Source organism: Phacochoerus africanus, chromosome 4 (genome assembly GCF_016906955.1).
Source record: "Phacochoerus africanus isolate WHEZ1 chromosome 4, ROS_Pafr_v1, whole genome shotgun sequence".
Lineage (NCBI taxonomy): Eukaryota > Metazoa > Chordata > Mammalia > Artiodactyla > Suidae > Phacochoerus > Phacochoerus africanus.
The window spans coordinates 14,624,659-14,640,319 of NC_062547.1; the positions used below are offsets into that span (position 1 = coordinate 14,624,659).

Below are 15,661 nucleotides of genomic sequence, written 5' to 3' on the forward strand. Positions count from 1 at the left end.
GCCCCACTCCCACGGAATAGCTGCTCAGCACCACCAGCCCCCTAGAAGAGCCCCTGCAGCCCAGAAAAGCTGCAACAAGCTTGGCCAGACTGTGAAAAGATCTGCCTACATTCTCAGGCCATCCTTCTGAGTTGGGCTGCCCTAGGGAAGAGCCTCTTATGTTCTCAGTGACCCAGATAGCTGCTCCAGCCCCCAGGGGGTGCTGTACTCCTGAGGAACAGCTGCCCAACACTGCCAACCCCCTGCAAGAACCCCACAGCCTAAAAACACCAGAGCAAGCTCTGTATGACCAAGTGAAATCTGCTACCATCATGGTGTGGACCTCCCAGTCCTGTCTGCCCTCAGGAAGTCCTCCTTTGCTTCAAAGAAACACTGTTAGCCCCATCAACACTCCAGAAAAGCCACACTGCCTCAAAAAAGATTGACCAACAACGCCAGCCCTCAGGAAATATTCCACGGCAGTGACAAGGCAAACACTGCCCGATAACAGTGAGTACAACTCCCTCAGGAGAAAGAAAACAACAAGCAAGATGAAGAAGCAGAGAAACCACCCCCAGTCAAACCAACAGGAGAACTCACCTAAAACAGTCAACAATGAAACAGATCTCGGCAGTCTGACAGACCTGGAGTTCAAAAGAGAAATAGTGAAAATACTGAAGGAATTAAGAGAAGATATGAACAGAAATGCAGATACCCTCAGAAAGGAACTAGAAAATATAAGGAGGAGCCAAGAAAAACTAGAACGTTCATTTGCAGAGATGCAAACTGAACTAAGGACAGTAAAAACCAGAATGAATAATGCAGAAGAACGAATCAGTGATATGGAAGATAGAATAATGGAAATCACTCAATCCGGTCAACAGACAGAAAACCAAATCAAAAAACTGGAAAGCAATATAAGAGACCTATGGGATAATATAAAGCGGGCCAATCTACGCATAATAGGAATTCCAGAAGGAGTATAAAAAGATAAGAGAATGGAAAATATATTTGAAGAAATTATCGATGGAAACTTCCCAAATCTAAAGGATACTGGGTTCAAGATACAAGAAGCACAGAGGGCCCCAAACAAACTGAACCCAAACAGACCCACAGCAAGACACATCATAATAAAAATGGCAAAAGTTAGTGATAAAGAGAGGATCCTAAAGGCAGCAAGAGAAAAACAGAATGTTACCTACAAGGGAACCCCCATAAGAATATCAGCTGACTTCTCTACAGAAACACTACAGGCCAGGAGGGAATGGCAAGAGATATTTAAAGTGCTCAAAGGAAAAAATATGCAACCTAGAATACTCTATCCAGCAAGAATATCATTTAAAATAGAAGGGGAAATAAAAACTTTTTCCAACAATCAAAAACTTAAAGAATACTGCAACACAAAACCCAGGTTAAAGGAAATATTGAAAGGGCTTCTCTAAACCAAAAAGAAAGGAAGGAAAGGGAAGAAAAAAGAAAAGAAAAAAAGAAGAAGAAGAAGAGGAAGAACTAGGACTGAGGAAACCGCAATCAGAGAGCAGTCACTCAAATAAGCCAGCATACAGATTTAATCATGAACATGCTTCAAACAAAATAAAATTAAAAAGAAAAAAATAAAAAAGTCATCAAAACCATAAAATGTGGGTAAGGGATGTTAGGAAGTAAATAACCCTTTTTGTTTGTTTGTATGTTTCTCTTCTTAATTTTAATATAGTAATGAAGTGTTTGAACTTACAGGACCATCAAGCTAAAACACACAATTATGGGAAGGGGTGAGCATACTTAAAAAACAGGGCAACCACAAGCCAAAACCAAATATTGCATTTGCAAAAAATGAAAAAAAAATACACTCAAGCAGATAATAACAGGAGACCATCCAACCAAAAAAAAAAAAAAAAAGAAAGGAAGAATGGAGAACCATAGAATCAACTGGAACATGAGGTTCAAATGGCAATAAATAATCATCTATCAATTATCACCTTAAATGTCAATGGACTGAATGCCCCAATCAAAAGACACAGAGTGGCTGAGTGGATAAAAAGGCAAAAACCTTCAATATGCTGCCTACAAGAAACTCACCTTAGGACAAAAGATACATAGAGATTGAAAGTGAAAGGGTGGGGAAAAATATTTCACGCCAATAGACATGACAGAAAAGCAGGAGTCGCAACGCTCATATCAGACAAAATAGACTTTAAAACAAAAGACATAAAGAAAGACAAAGAAGGACACTCCTTAATGATTAAGGGATCCATCCAAGGAGAGGATGTTACTATCGTCAACATATATACCCAAATATAGGAGCACCCAGATACATACAACAAATATTAACAGACATAAAGGGAGATATTGATGAGAATACAATCATAGTAGGAGACCTTAATACCCCCCTCACGTCAATGGACAGATCCTCTAGACAGAAAACCAATAAAGCAACAGAGATCCTAAAGGAAACAATAGAAAAGTTAGATTTCATTGATATCTTCAGGACCCTACATCCAAAAAAAGCAGAATACACATTCTTCTCAAATGCTCATGGAACAGTCTCAAGAATCAACCACATATTGGGACACAAGCTAACCTCAATAAACTTAGGAGCTTAGAAATTATCTCAAGTATCTTCTCTGACCACAATGCCATGAAATTAGAAACCAACCATGGGAAAAGGAAAGAGAAAAAACCTACTACATGGAGACTAAACAACATGCTACTAAAAAACCAATGGATCAATGAGGAAATCAAGAAGGAAATTAAAAACTACCTTGAAACAAATGATAATGAAGACACAACCTCTCAAAATCTATGGGATGCTGCGAAAGCAGTGCTCAGAGGGAAATTTATAGCAATACAGGCCTTTCTCCAAAAAGAAGAAAGATCCCAAATGGACAACTTAACCCTCCACCTAAATGAATTAGAAAAAGAAGAACAAAAAAGACCTAAAGTCAGCAGAAGGAAGGAAATTATAAAGATCAAAGAAGAAATCAATAAAATAGAGACTCAAAAAACAATAGAGAAAATTAATAAAACCAAGAGCTGGTTCTTTGAAAAGGTGAACAAAATTGACAAACCCCTGGCCAGGCTCACTAAAAAGAGGAGAGAAAGAACCCAAATAACCAAAATTATAAATGAAAAAGAAGAAATCACAACGGATACAGCAGAAATACAAAAAACCATAAGAGAATACTATGAACAACTATATGGCAACAAGTTTGACAATCTGGAAGAAATGGACAATTTTCTAGAATCTTACAGCCTGCCAAAACTGAATCAAGTAGAAACAGACCAACTGAACAGACCCATCACTAGAAATGAAAATGAAGAGGTCACAAAATCACTCCCTACAAATAAAAGTCCAGGACCAGATGGCTTCACAGGTGAATTTTATCAAACATATAAAGAGGAATTGGTGCCCATCCTCCTTCAACTCTTTCAAAAGGTTGAAGAAGAAGGAATACTCCCAAAGACATTCTATGATGCCAGCATCACCCTCATTCCAAAACCAGACAGAGATACCACCAAAAAAGAAAACTATCGCCCAATATCATTGATGAATATAGATGCAAAAATTCTCCACAAAATTTTAGCCAACCGAATCCAACAACATACCAAAAAAATTATACACCATGACCAGGTTGGGTTCATCCCAGGTTCACAAGGATGGTTCAACATACGCAAATCAATCAGCATCATACACCACATTAACAAAAAAAAAGTCAAAAATCATATGATCATCTCAATAGACGCAGAAAAAGCATTTGACAAAGTCCAACATCCATTCATGATCAAGACCCTCGCCAAAGTGGGTATAGAGGGAACATTCCTGAATATAATCAAAGCCTTTTATGAGAAACCCACAGCAAATATAATCCTCAATGGGGAAAAACTGAAAGCCTTCCCACTCAAATCTGGAACAAGACAGGGATGCCCACTCTCACCACTGCTCTTCAACAGAGTTTTGGAAGTCCTAGCCACAGCAACTAGACAAACAAAAGAAAGAAAAGGCATCCATATAGGAAGAGAAGAGATCAAACTGTCACTGTATGCAGATGACATGATACTATACATAGAAAACCCGAAGGACTCAACCCAAAAACTACTTGAACTGATTAATAAATTCAGCAAAGTAGCAGGATATAAGATTAACATTCAGAAGTCAGTTGCATTTCTGTATACCAGCAATGAAATATTAGAAAAGGAATACAAAAATATGATACCTTTTAAAATTGCACCTCACAAAATCAAATACCTCGGAATACACCTGACCAAGGAGGTAAAGGACCTATATGCCGAGAACCATAAAACTTTCATCAAAGAAATCAAAGAAGATGTGAAGAAATGGAAAGATATTCCATGTTCCTGGATTAGAAAAATCAATATTGGAAAAATGGCCATACTACCCAAAGCAATCTACAGATTCAATGCAATCCCTATCAAATTACCCATGACATTTTTCACAGAACTAGAACAAACAATCCAAACATTTATATGGAACCACAAAAGACCCAGAATCGCCAAAGCAATCCTGAGAAACAAAAACCAAGCAGGAGGCATAACTCTCCCAGACTTCAAGAAATACTACAAAGCCACAGTCCTCAAAACAGTGTGGTACTGGTACCAAAACAGACAGACAGACCAATGGAACAGAATAGAGAACCTGGAAATAAACCCTGACACCTATGGCCAATTAATCTTTGACAAGGGAGGCAAGAACATAAAATGGGAAAAAGAGAGTCTATTCAGTGGTGGGAATGTAAACTGGTACAGCCACTATGGAGAACAGTTTGGAGATACCTTAGAAATCTATCCATAGAACTTCCATATGACCCCACAATCCCACTCTTGGGCATCTATCCGGACAAAACTCTACTTAAAAGAGACACATGCACCCCCATGTTCATTGCAGCACTGTCCACAATAGCCAGGACATGGAAACAACCCAAATGTCCATCGACAGAGGATTGGATTCGGAAGAAGTGGTATATATACACAATGGAATACTACTCAGCCATAAAAAAGAATGACATCATGCCATTTGCAGCAACATGGATGGAACTAGAGAACCTCATACTGAGTGAAATGAGCCAGAAAGACAAAGACAAATACCATAGGATATCACTTATAACTGGAATCTAATATCCAGCACAAATGAACATCTCCTCAGAAAAGAAAATCATGGACTTGGAGAAGAGACTTGTGGCTGCCTGATGGGAGGGGGAGGGAGTGGGAGGGATCGGGAGCTTGGGCTTGTCAGACACAACTTAGAATAGATTTGCAAGGAGATCCTGCTGAATAGCATTGAGAACTTTGTCTAGATACTCATGTTGCAACAGAAGAAAGGCTGGGGGGGAAAAATGTAATTGTAATGTATACATGTAAGGATAACCTGACCCCCTTGCTGTACAGTGGGAAAATAAAAAAAAAAATTATTAACAAAATTAAAAGAAAGAACTTAATAAGTATAGAGCATGTGATAGAGTCATTAAGTCAGTGTAATACTCATGGATGCTGTCTGGTTGGAGTGTGGGAATAAGACAATGTTTGGTAATGAAAATAGCCCTTGAAACAAGAATGAATACAGCATCATTATTTATCACATCCCTAAAGTAGAAACAACCCAAATGTTCAGTCCTGAAACAAGAATGATTATTGCATTATTATACATCATATCCCAAAAGTAGAGACATATCCAACTGATCAGAACAATAGATCCATAAATGAAATATTTTTCAACCATAAAATGAAAAAAAAATTGACATATGCAACCACATGGATGAACCTTGAAAACTTTATGCTGAGAGAAAGAAAGATGGCACACCCACAAAACACATACTGTGTGATTTTGCATATGTGATATGTCTGGAATAGGCAAGCACAAAAATCAGAATGTAGATTAGTGGTTACCAGGATCTGAGAGGGGAGAAACTGGAGCAATGGCTAAGGGCTATGGGCCCCTTATTAAAGCGAAAAAAATATTCTGGAATTAGATAGTTGTGATGGCTCTACGACCTTGAAACTATACTTTAAAAAAGTATACATGCTCAAGGGGTGAATTTTATAGTATATATATAATATTTCAAAAAAGAAATAATGCCACTGGAAGGTAATAATACTCATGGTTATGGTGAAGGAGGATATTTCAAAAAGAGAAAAAACAAAATAAGCAGGAGAAAACAGTTGCAAATGATCAAGTAGAGGTCTATTTGAGTTCCATTATATTCCTACTTTCAATTGAGAAGGAGGTAACCGTGAATCATATTTTACAAATAATTCTCAGTTTTCTCCTTTGACACAGATTGTACTGGTTGCCATAGTGAACCGCTGAAGTTCAGCCTTTGCTAAAGTTGTTTCAGTAATCATGGGGGAATATACAGAACCAGAAATATAATTAATGACATGTTTGCATGACAACAAAGCATAAGGAGAGTAGCTTCAGAGATTTAAATCCCAACTGTAGCTGGTAAAATAAAATGCCACCTGCCCATTGTTCAGCTACCCATGGCCTCTTCATCTCAGGTAGGTTCTTAAGTCTCCAAAATTAATAATGTGGGCGGGTACTTTTTCAGAAAAAAAAATTTGATAGATTTATAAATGAATCATTTATACTTCTTAACTCAACTTAAACACTGTAATATTATGGCCACAAATGGTATTTTCTTCTCAGAACTGAAAGACTCTGATATTATTAGGATGAATACAGTAGCATTTAAATAGTTACCCCTTTTTAAAGTTTAATTTTATTAGTGTATATTTGATTTACAATGTTGTTTTAGTTTCAGGTATACAGCAAACTGAATCAGTCATACTTTTTTTTAAACTCAAAAATCAGTCATACTTATAAATATATCTATTCTTTTTTCCCATATATGTTACTACAAACTTTTGAGTAGATTTTCCTGTGCTATAGAGTAAGTTCTCGTTAATCAACTATTTTAAGCAATAGTGTGTATAAGTTATTCCCACCCTCTCAGTTCTCTCCCCGCAACGGTTTATTCTAACCTAGGTTTACTGAAAAGCCTTTGCTCCTTTTATCACTGGGAAAGTATAAACATACGTTTAAGGGGTTTGTGGTTGTCTTACTATAAAAGTAATCGAAGTTCCACATTACAAATAACATTATGTAAAAATCGAACTTCATGTAAATCATATGTCATAGTTACTTCACTCCATTTGGTGTTCCCATTGTGGCGCAGCAGAAATGAATCTGACTAGGAACCATGAGATTGCAGGTTCGATCCCTGGCCTTGCTCAGTGGGTGAAGGATCCGGTGTTGCCGTGAGCTGTGGTATAGGTAGCAGAGGCAGCTCGAATCTGGGATTGCTGTGGTTGTGGCGTAGGCCAGCAGCTACAGCTCCAATTGGACCCCTAGCCTGGGAACCTCCATATGCCATGGGTGTGGCCCTAAAAAGACAAAAAGAAAAAAATATATATATACACATCACCACATTCCAGTTCTTATATGTCAACAGAGACATGCACAATGCAAACATGCAACACACATAAATAGGCACATACAGGAGATAGATAAGCCTAAATATTTCAGAAGCATTTACTACCACTTATCTAATCTCCATTTCATAATATGAAAGTCCTTTTAAAATCCAAAGAGATGTAAATGTCTGTGTTAAATAAGGTTGTTTTAACTTCTTTTAAACATTGTCCTACAATAAGTCAAAAGATTCATACTTTGGCACCAGACAATTCCCACAAATAGGTGACAAAATGATAATACAGGTCTAGAGACCTGGCCAATATTGCTTATTTCATGTCCCACTAAATACTGAAAACAACATAAACCAAAACCAGAAACATAATTATTTTCATCAGAAACATAATTATTTTCATTATTTTTAGTCAATCATATGGCCATTGGTTCGGGAACTTATACGAATACTCTTAAAGCAATCATGATTCTGAGACACCAAAATTTGTAATCATTTTTGTACCCATGTGAAAATCTTCATACAAAGAAGATGCTTAGACCCAGCTCATAACCAGCTAACACCTGTGTCTCTTCCATATAATTTTGAAATGGAGAAGAGAATTAAATTCATCCAAATTTCCTCCCCGAGGTAAGGCAAGTACAGCTAGAGAAGAGTTGTAGAAAATAACATATCTCATGAGTGACATGATTAGATTAGGTCAAATTTCTCAACTTTATTTCTCAGATAATTTTTGCTATTGGAGAAGAGAGTGCAATGCCTCTTTAAATAGTGGATACATGACTGATAATTTTCTGAGTATAAAGATACTTATAGAAAGAAATCATATCCTGTCTTATGATACTTTGCAGATGTACAGAAATGTTACATTTGCATGTGTCATTTTCTTGATCATTTTCCTCAGAAGTTTAGACAAAAACAGAGAAGAATGGATACAGGGAATTGCTCCTCCTTGACTGAATTCATCTTCTTGGGAATTTCTAGTAACACGGAGAATAAAGGGACCCTATTTGCCATGTGTCTACTTGTTTACCTGATTAATCTTCTGGCAAACCTTGGAATGATCACGTTAATTCGAATGGACCCCCGGCTGCACACGCCCATGTACTTTTTCCTCAGCCACCTCTCCTTCTGTGACCTCTGCTATTCCACGGCAATTGGGCCCAAGATGCTGGTGGACCTACTGGCCAAGAACAAGGCAATCCCCTTCTATGGCTGTGCTCTGCAATTCTTGGTCTTCTGCACCTTTGCAGATGCTGAGTGTCTACTGCTGGCAGTGATGGCCTATGATCGGTACAAGGCCATCAGCCACCCCTTGCTCTACACGGTCAGCATGTCCAGCAGGCTGTGCTCCCTGCTCCTGGCTGGGGTTTACGTGGTGGGAGTGGCAGACGCTTTGATACACACGACACTAGCATTCCGCTTATGCTTCTGTGGGTCTAATGAGATTAACCATTTCTTCTGTGATTTACCTCCACTTTTTCTCCTTTCCTGCTCTGATATACAGGTTAATGAGTTGGCATTGTTCACAGTTTTTGGCTTCATTGAATTGAGTACCATTTTAGGAGTCCTTGTCTCTTACGGTTATATAGCTCTGTCTGTCCTGAAGATCCACTCAGCTGAGGGGAAGTTCAAAGCTTTCTCCACCTGCACTTCCCACCTCACTGCCGTGGCAATTTTCCAAGGAACTATTCTCTTCATGTATTTCAGGCCGAGCTCTTCGTACTCTCTAGATCAGGACAAGATGAGCTCATTGTTTTACACCCTCGTGATTCCCATGTTAAACCCTCTGATTTATAGCTTAAGGAACAAGGATGTGAAAGAGGCCCTGGAAAAGCTGAAGCTTAAAAGGTGGTTTTAAATATTTATACTACACACACACACACACACATTGTATTTATTGTATTTGTAAAATTAATTTTCATGATTCCATAAAAGCGATCATGTCTCAAATACTTTATTGATAAAACGGGTATTTATTTTAAAGCCCAATTTTAATTTATGTCTCAATACCCCAAATATATCATACTTCATTATGTGTCTAGAATTTATATATATTACTTCCTCTTTGTAGAGGCGACCTTTCTTATGTTGCCATTTTTTGGTTCATTCTTTCACTCAAACCATAATTTGATATATTGAAATTTATGCATGTTTACTAAGTGAACTTGGAACATTTAATTGCTTTGTATTAAGCTCTTAATACAAAATACATTAAGTAGTATCCATACCAATGAATCTTATGAGCTACTTGAAGTAACCGACATTAAGTACCAAATAATTCATTCTAATCTCAATATCGTCATGAAGTAAATACAATGGGTATTAAATCCAAGGAAAGTTTCCAAATTTAGTGTAAAAAGAGTCTTAACTGAATGCAGATTTTCATTCTCAAATAAAAAAAAGATGCACGTTGGGGTAGGAAAATATAGCAGGCAGAGAGTATGACAATTAGAGAGGTCAGGAGGTGGACAAGCCTCCACTGTAGATGTAGACTTTTAGAAGTAATGAAGTTTTGAGGAAGGAAAAAAAGTTAATTCTACCCTCCTATGTTCTGTTGGCTGATCTAAAATTAAATTTATATGAGATAGATTAACAAGAGAAAAAAACCCCGCAAATTTCATCATGTACATGAGAAGAAACCTATGTAAAATCTCTATAACAGGAGAGATTCCAAAGACAGGTAAAAATGAGGTATATATGTTATCTTTAACAAAGGAGAAAGGGGTAGGGGTCTGAAAATTAAAAGCAGAGGAAGACAATGTAAACAAATGTTTCCTTGGTTGCACAGAAACAATGAGGCATAGAGAGAAATTTTAGTTCGCTTTGCTAAGTTCCTCCTCCCTGTCCATACACCTAGTTCATATTATTCTATAGCCATCTACAGAATACTTCCCTTCCTGGAACATATCTTCTAGCTAAATACTTTTAGGCAGTTAAGGGGGAGGTAAAAAAGAAAAAAACTTTCTGAATTGTCTGTTTCTTAAAAATATTCCACTCAAAATAATCCTCATGCCGAAGAGGCATATTTTGGGGTGACAAATTTTGCTCCCCTACGAAATCATGGTTCCCAAAACATGGATGGACCTTTAGGGCATTATGCTAATTGAAATCTGTCAAACAGAGAAAGAAAACTACCGTATGTTTTCCTTTGTATGAGGACTCTAAAAGAGTTGAGTGCAAAGAAACCAAGTAGAATGGTGGTTACCAGGGGCTGGAGGACTGGGGGGTAAGGGGATGGTGATGCTGAGCAAGGGGTACAAATTTTCTGTTGTAACATGAGTAGTTTCTGTGGATCTAATCCACAATATGCTGACTATAGTTGAAACTTGCCAAGAAAGTAGATCTTAAATGTTCTCAACACATCAGAAATAAAAAGGAAACTATGTGAGGTGATCAATCTGTTTATTAACCTTATAGTAGCAACCTTTTCACAAATTACAGATATACCAAAAAAATTCATTGTGCACCGTAAGGAAACTTGTTGTCAGTTGCATCTCAACAAAACTGGGAAAAAGAGAAGAAAAAATGTCCAAATGGTTAGGTTATAAAGAGCAATGGAAAGTGCCTTGGCAAAATATATCATTGTGTTTTAATTACAACAGTCAACTCCTTTATCAACTATCCAGGAAAATTTACTTCCCTTCCTGCTCCTTCTGGATCCTATTTAAATGTTCCTTTTTTGTAATTCCTAATAAACCAATGCCTTTAAGCATTGTTTTAATAATACATTGTTTACCAAATTACTGTCTGTATTATGAGATGGTGAGCATACTTTGCACAGTGATTGGGGATTCCATTTCTGTTATTCAAAGCCCTGCATATGGTCTGGAACACAACATTAGAAAACAAACAATTGAATAACAAATTTAAAATACCAGATAACATATGTATAATTTGTGTCAAATACAGAAATATATGTATGCACACATAATATGTTATATAATGTATATACGTATTTTATGTCTTTTAAGAAGGTACATAAAATGTTTCTGGATACTAAGGTAATTGATCTTTAAAAACTTGCATAATAATTACACTAGAAGTAAAGAGCATTCATCTGTGTATTTTCTTAATATCTATATTTCTTCTGCTCTGGTTTCTGATGATTAAAGCACTGAATCAGTTTCTTGAGATACATAGATATGTCCATATAGTTGAAGGATCAAATAAGACTCAGGACATTTTTAATTATCCATTACAATTTTAGACATTACAATTTAAAATCCACCAAATGTCTTAGATTTTCTAGCCGCCATTTTTAAATGCCCTGGAGTGAAAATCTTTCAGAAAGGAAGTACAGCCCAAGAAACTCTTCTGCTTTTCAAGGGAGCATTTGGAGGATACTGTAACCTATCACAAGGTACCATACTAGAAAAAAAAACCCATAAATAATACATATTTTTATAATAGGCTTTAAGGGTTTCCAATATACCATATACTCTTAATTAACCAATACTCTTTTGAAACTGTCACTTATGAACAGTAGCATGGGAGAAAATTGTTTGGAAAATACAAATTCAATAAAAGTAGAGTATCAGAGGATTACTGTTTAAAATTAGAGAATGTTGATATGTAATCTGATTAACCCACTTCCCTCCCTTATGATAGCTATTGTTATAATCAACTAAATAGTGATTTTATCTGCATATTGACTCTTTTATATGATCTAGTGCATATTCATTACAGAATAAGAATTTTAAAGTCTATAAATGAATTTCTAAAAATAGCCTTGATTCAATTAACTGTAGGCTTCCTCTCCCTGAATTTGAAGCCAGAGGGATGGTAAAAATTTCAGAAGGTGAAATACTTATAAGTAGAACACTTTTTAGTGGTCTGTTATTCAAATTCAGAATTTTGCCGTCACTTTGAAGGGGATAGCCACATTTATTAATGTTCAGGGAAATAAATATGAATATCTAAATGTAGGATTACGACAACTGCAATTGAAATATTAAGTATTGGTAAGGATGTGAATCATTCGTATACATTGAGAACAGAAATGAGAATTGCACCGTACTTTGTAAAACCTTATGCTTATGTCTGCTAGACCTGTACGTATAACTATTCTATGACCTAAACACAGCAAAGCAAAGCAAAATGAGTGAACATATTCACTCAATAACATGCATGGAAATATTCATCATGGAATTACTTTCAGTAGTATAAAACTGAAAGCAGCTTAAGTTTCATCAACACAATAGTACTAGAGTTGACAATTTTTTTAAGTGTTAGCTTTTTGTATATTTTACAGTTTTTAAGCCTTAAACTTGTTATCATAACCACTTAGGATTGCCCATGTCTTATTCTAGAGCATAAATACATAAATGGTATGCCTCAACTCCAATGAAACTTTAGGTACCAGTTTCCTGAGAGCATATATTAAGAAATGGTGTTTCCCAAATCCAATAAAACTATACACACCATATTTTCCTGACACCTGCCCCAGATTAGATAAACTACTTCATGGTAAACCTGTATGTTGGAAAACTATACAGCAATGAAGATGAATTAGATACTTCCACATGCAACAACATGGAGAAATCTCACAAACATAATACTGAGTAAAATAAGCAAGACAAAAAAGGGAAAAAACTGTATGATTCTACTCCTAACCATCACAAAATTACAAACTACCCTATCATATTGGACATCAACTTGAGATGGGTCTATGAGATGATTTCTGAGATGTTAGTCATATTCATTTTTTGTCCTAGTTCTAGGTGAAGGGACTCTTTTCATTTCTGAAACCTTATTTGCAGGGCTTTCTCTTTTTCTTTTTTTGTAATTTTTTTTTTTTTTGTCTTTATGGGGCCACACCCACAGCATATGGAGGTTCCCAGGCTAGGGGTCGAATGGAGCTGTAGCTGCTGGCTCAAGCCACAGCCACAACAATGCCAGACCTGAGCTGCATCTGTGATCTACACCAGAGCTCATGGCAACACCAGATCCTTAACATACTGAGTGAGGCCAGGGCTCAAACTTGCGTCCTCCCGGAGGCCCATCAGATTTGTTTCTGCTGAGCCATGATGGGAACTCCTATGGGGTACTTTTTCAAATGAAAATGTTCTATACGTATATTACACTCTAAATAGATTTTTCAAAACCAAAGTGTTTTCTCTATCAGATTGTAAGCAACCATAAGATTTTATTTTTCAGTCTAGTAGTTTCTTGTTCACAGTGTGTTCATAAAAATCTCATATTATTAAAAGGGCTGACTGCTTGTAGAACAACTGCATCTTTGTCCACACACAGGCCATTCTAACCTTTCCTCTGGAAGCAAAGGAATTCATGTACTTTGGAAACAATATTGTGAAATAAAACCTGTGTCATAATACTCAGTGTTTCATGCATAGACAACTATTTCATGAAAAACGTGATCTTGGAGTTCCCATCATGGCTCAGTGGTTAACAAATCCGACTAGGAACCATGAGGTTGCAGGTTCGATTCCTGGCTTTGCTCAGTGGGTTAAGGATCCGGGGTAGCCGTGAGCTGTGGTGTAGGTTGCAGACATGGCTCAGATCTGGCGTTGCCATGGCTCTGGCGTAGGCCAGCAGCTGCAGCTCCGATTAGACCCCTAGCCTGGGAACCTCCATATGCCATGGGTGTAGCCCTAAAAAGCAAGAAAAAAAAATGTTATTTTTATAATAAAGGCATGAACTCAAAATAAAGGTTTTCTAGTGTTACTATGTTTAATGCATGCTACCAATTTTAAAAGTAATCACTATTAAATTATAGTCATAAGTAATATTTGATGTTAATTCAAGAGAATGTATATATATGTGTGTGTGTATTTCCTGAAGAGTATATGTGTGTGTGCTATAGGAATGACTATAAACATTACCCCCGCCAATTATTAAGCAGAATTAAAGGAATACTAAAGGAATATGACAGCTACATACGTAAACTACATACCAAGACCTACCACCCTGTCTCCTCCACCTCATTTCAATATGTGTGTCCATGCACATAGAAAAACACACTCAAACGAATGTAAATACGATACACACACATATACACATACATTCATATTGTTTCTGGAAAGCAAAGGACACGGCTTGCTGACATTTTTCTTCCAATGGCAAATGATAAAATTGCCAAACTATATAGAAATCAGTGTTATAGGAGTAATTGTTTATGCAGTTCTTCTTCAAGCTGTTAGTTTACTACTTGACTGTAATGAATCTAAACTGTTCTTATTGGAGTTCTCTTGTTGTGCAGCAGGTTAAGGATCCAGCATTGTCATTGCTGGGGCACAGGTTTGATCCCTGGCCTGAGAACTTCCACATGCCTTGGGCGAAGTCAAAAAAAAAAAAAAAAGACGTTTAAGGGAACATGTCAATTCTTATTTATATAAAAATTTGGGGGAGTTCCCGTCATGGCGCAGTGGTTAACGAATCCGACTAGGAACCATGGGGTTGTGGGTTCGGTCCCTGCCCTTGCTCAGTGGGTTAACGATCTGGCGTTGCCATGAACTGTGGTGTAGGTTGCAGACGAGGCTTGGATCCAGCATTGCTGTGGCTCTGGCGTAGGCCAGTGGCTACAGCTCCGATTGGACCCCTAGCCTGGGAACCTCCATATGCTGCGGGAGCGGCCCAAAGAAATAGCAAAAATAAATAAATAAATAAATAAAAATTTTGGTTTTGACCCACTAAATACAGAGGAAATTATAAGATGAATCAGTCTTTAATACTTGTGAGTCAATCACTGTTCCAAAAGTGAAGAAATAGCACAGGTATAAAACAAGAACGTTTTTCCCATTTTTCATATCTAAAGATTGTTAATGGAATTCAGGTATTTCCTCAAACCACACCTGTATTCACTATGAATGTAATTTAAGAATTTAATTCATATACAGATTTTTTAAATCTGTTGCCCTTTTATGCATTGCTTTTGACTTTTCTTCATAGACTTTTTAGTACTGGAAATATTCGTAAATGATGTGGGGAAGGTGAACACTTCAAAAAGGAAGAAATCAAATGAATAAAATGGAATAAAGGGAAGAAAATGTAAATTACTAAGTAGGGAGTCTTCGTATTTCAATGGATTTTTGCTTTGACTAGATATAGATTCAACACAACTGTGCAGCTTAAAATAAAAATAATTTGTGGTTTTCTTCTTGTCAGATCAAAGTGTTGACAAGAGGGAAGAAATAAAGCTCAGTTTTTGCTAAAGTCGTTGCTATATTCACAGGGGGAAATGGAGAATAGAAAATATAATTAATCACATATTAGCATACATT

At 36.8% G+C, this 15,661-nt stretch overlaps 1 protein-coding gene across 1 annotated transcript; it reads left to right on the plus strand.

The window, feature by feature from the left end:
• Nucleotides 1–8,340: 8,340 nt before the first annotated feature.
• On the plus strand, nt 8,341–9,279 carry LOC125124031 (olfactory receptor 5W2-like). Its single transcript, XM_047774206.1, has one exon. It carries the CDS (start codon nt 8,347–8,349, stop codon nt 9,277–9,279), a length of 933 nt encoding a protein of 310 aa, XP_047630162.1. The 5' UTR covers nt 8,341–8,346.
• The last annotated feature ends 6,382 nt before the right edge of the window (nt 9,280–15,661 follow it).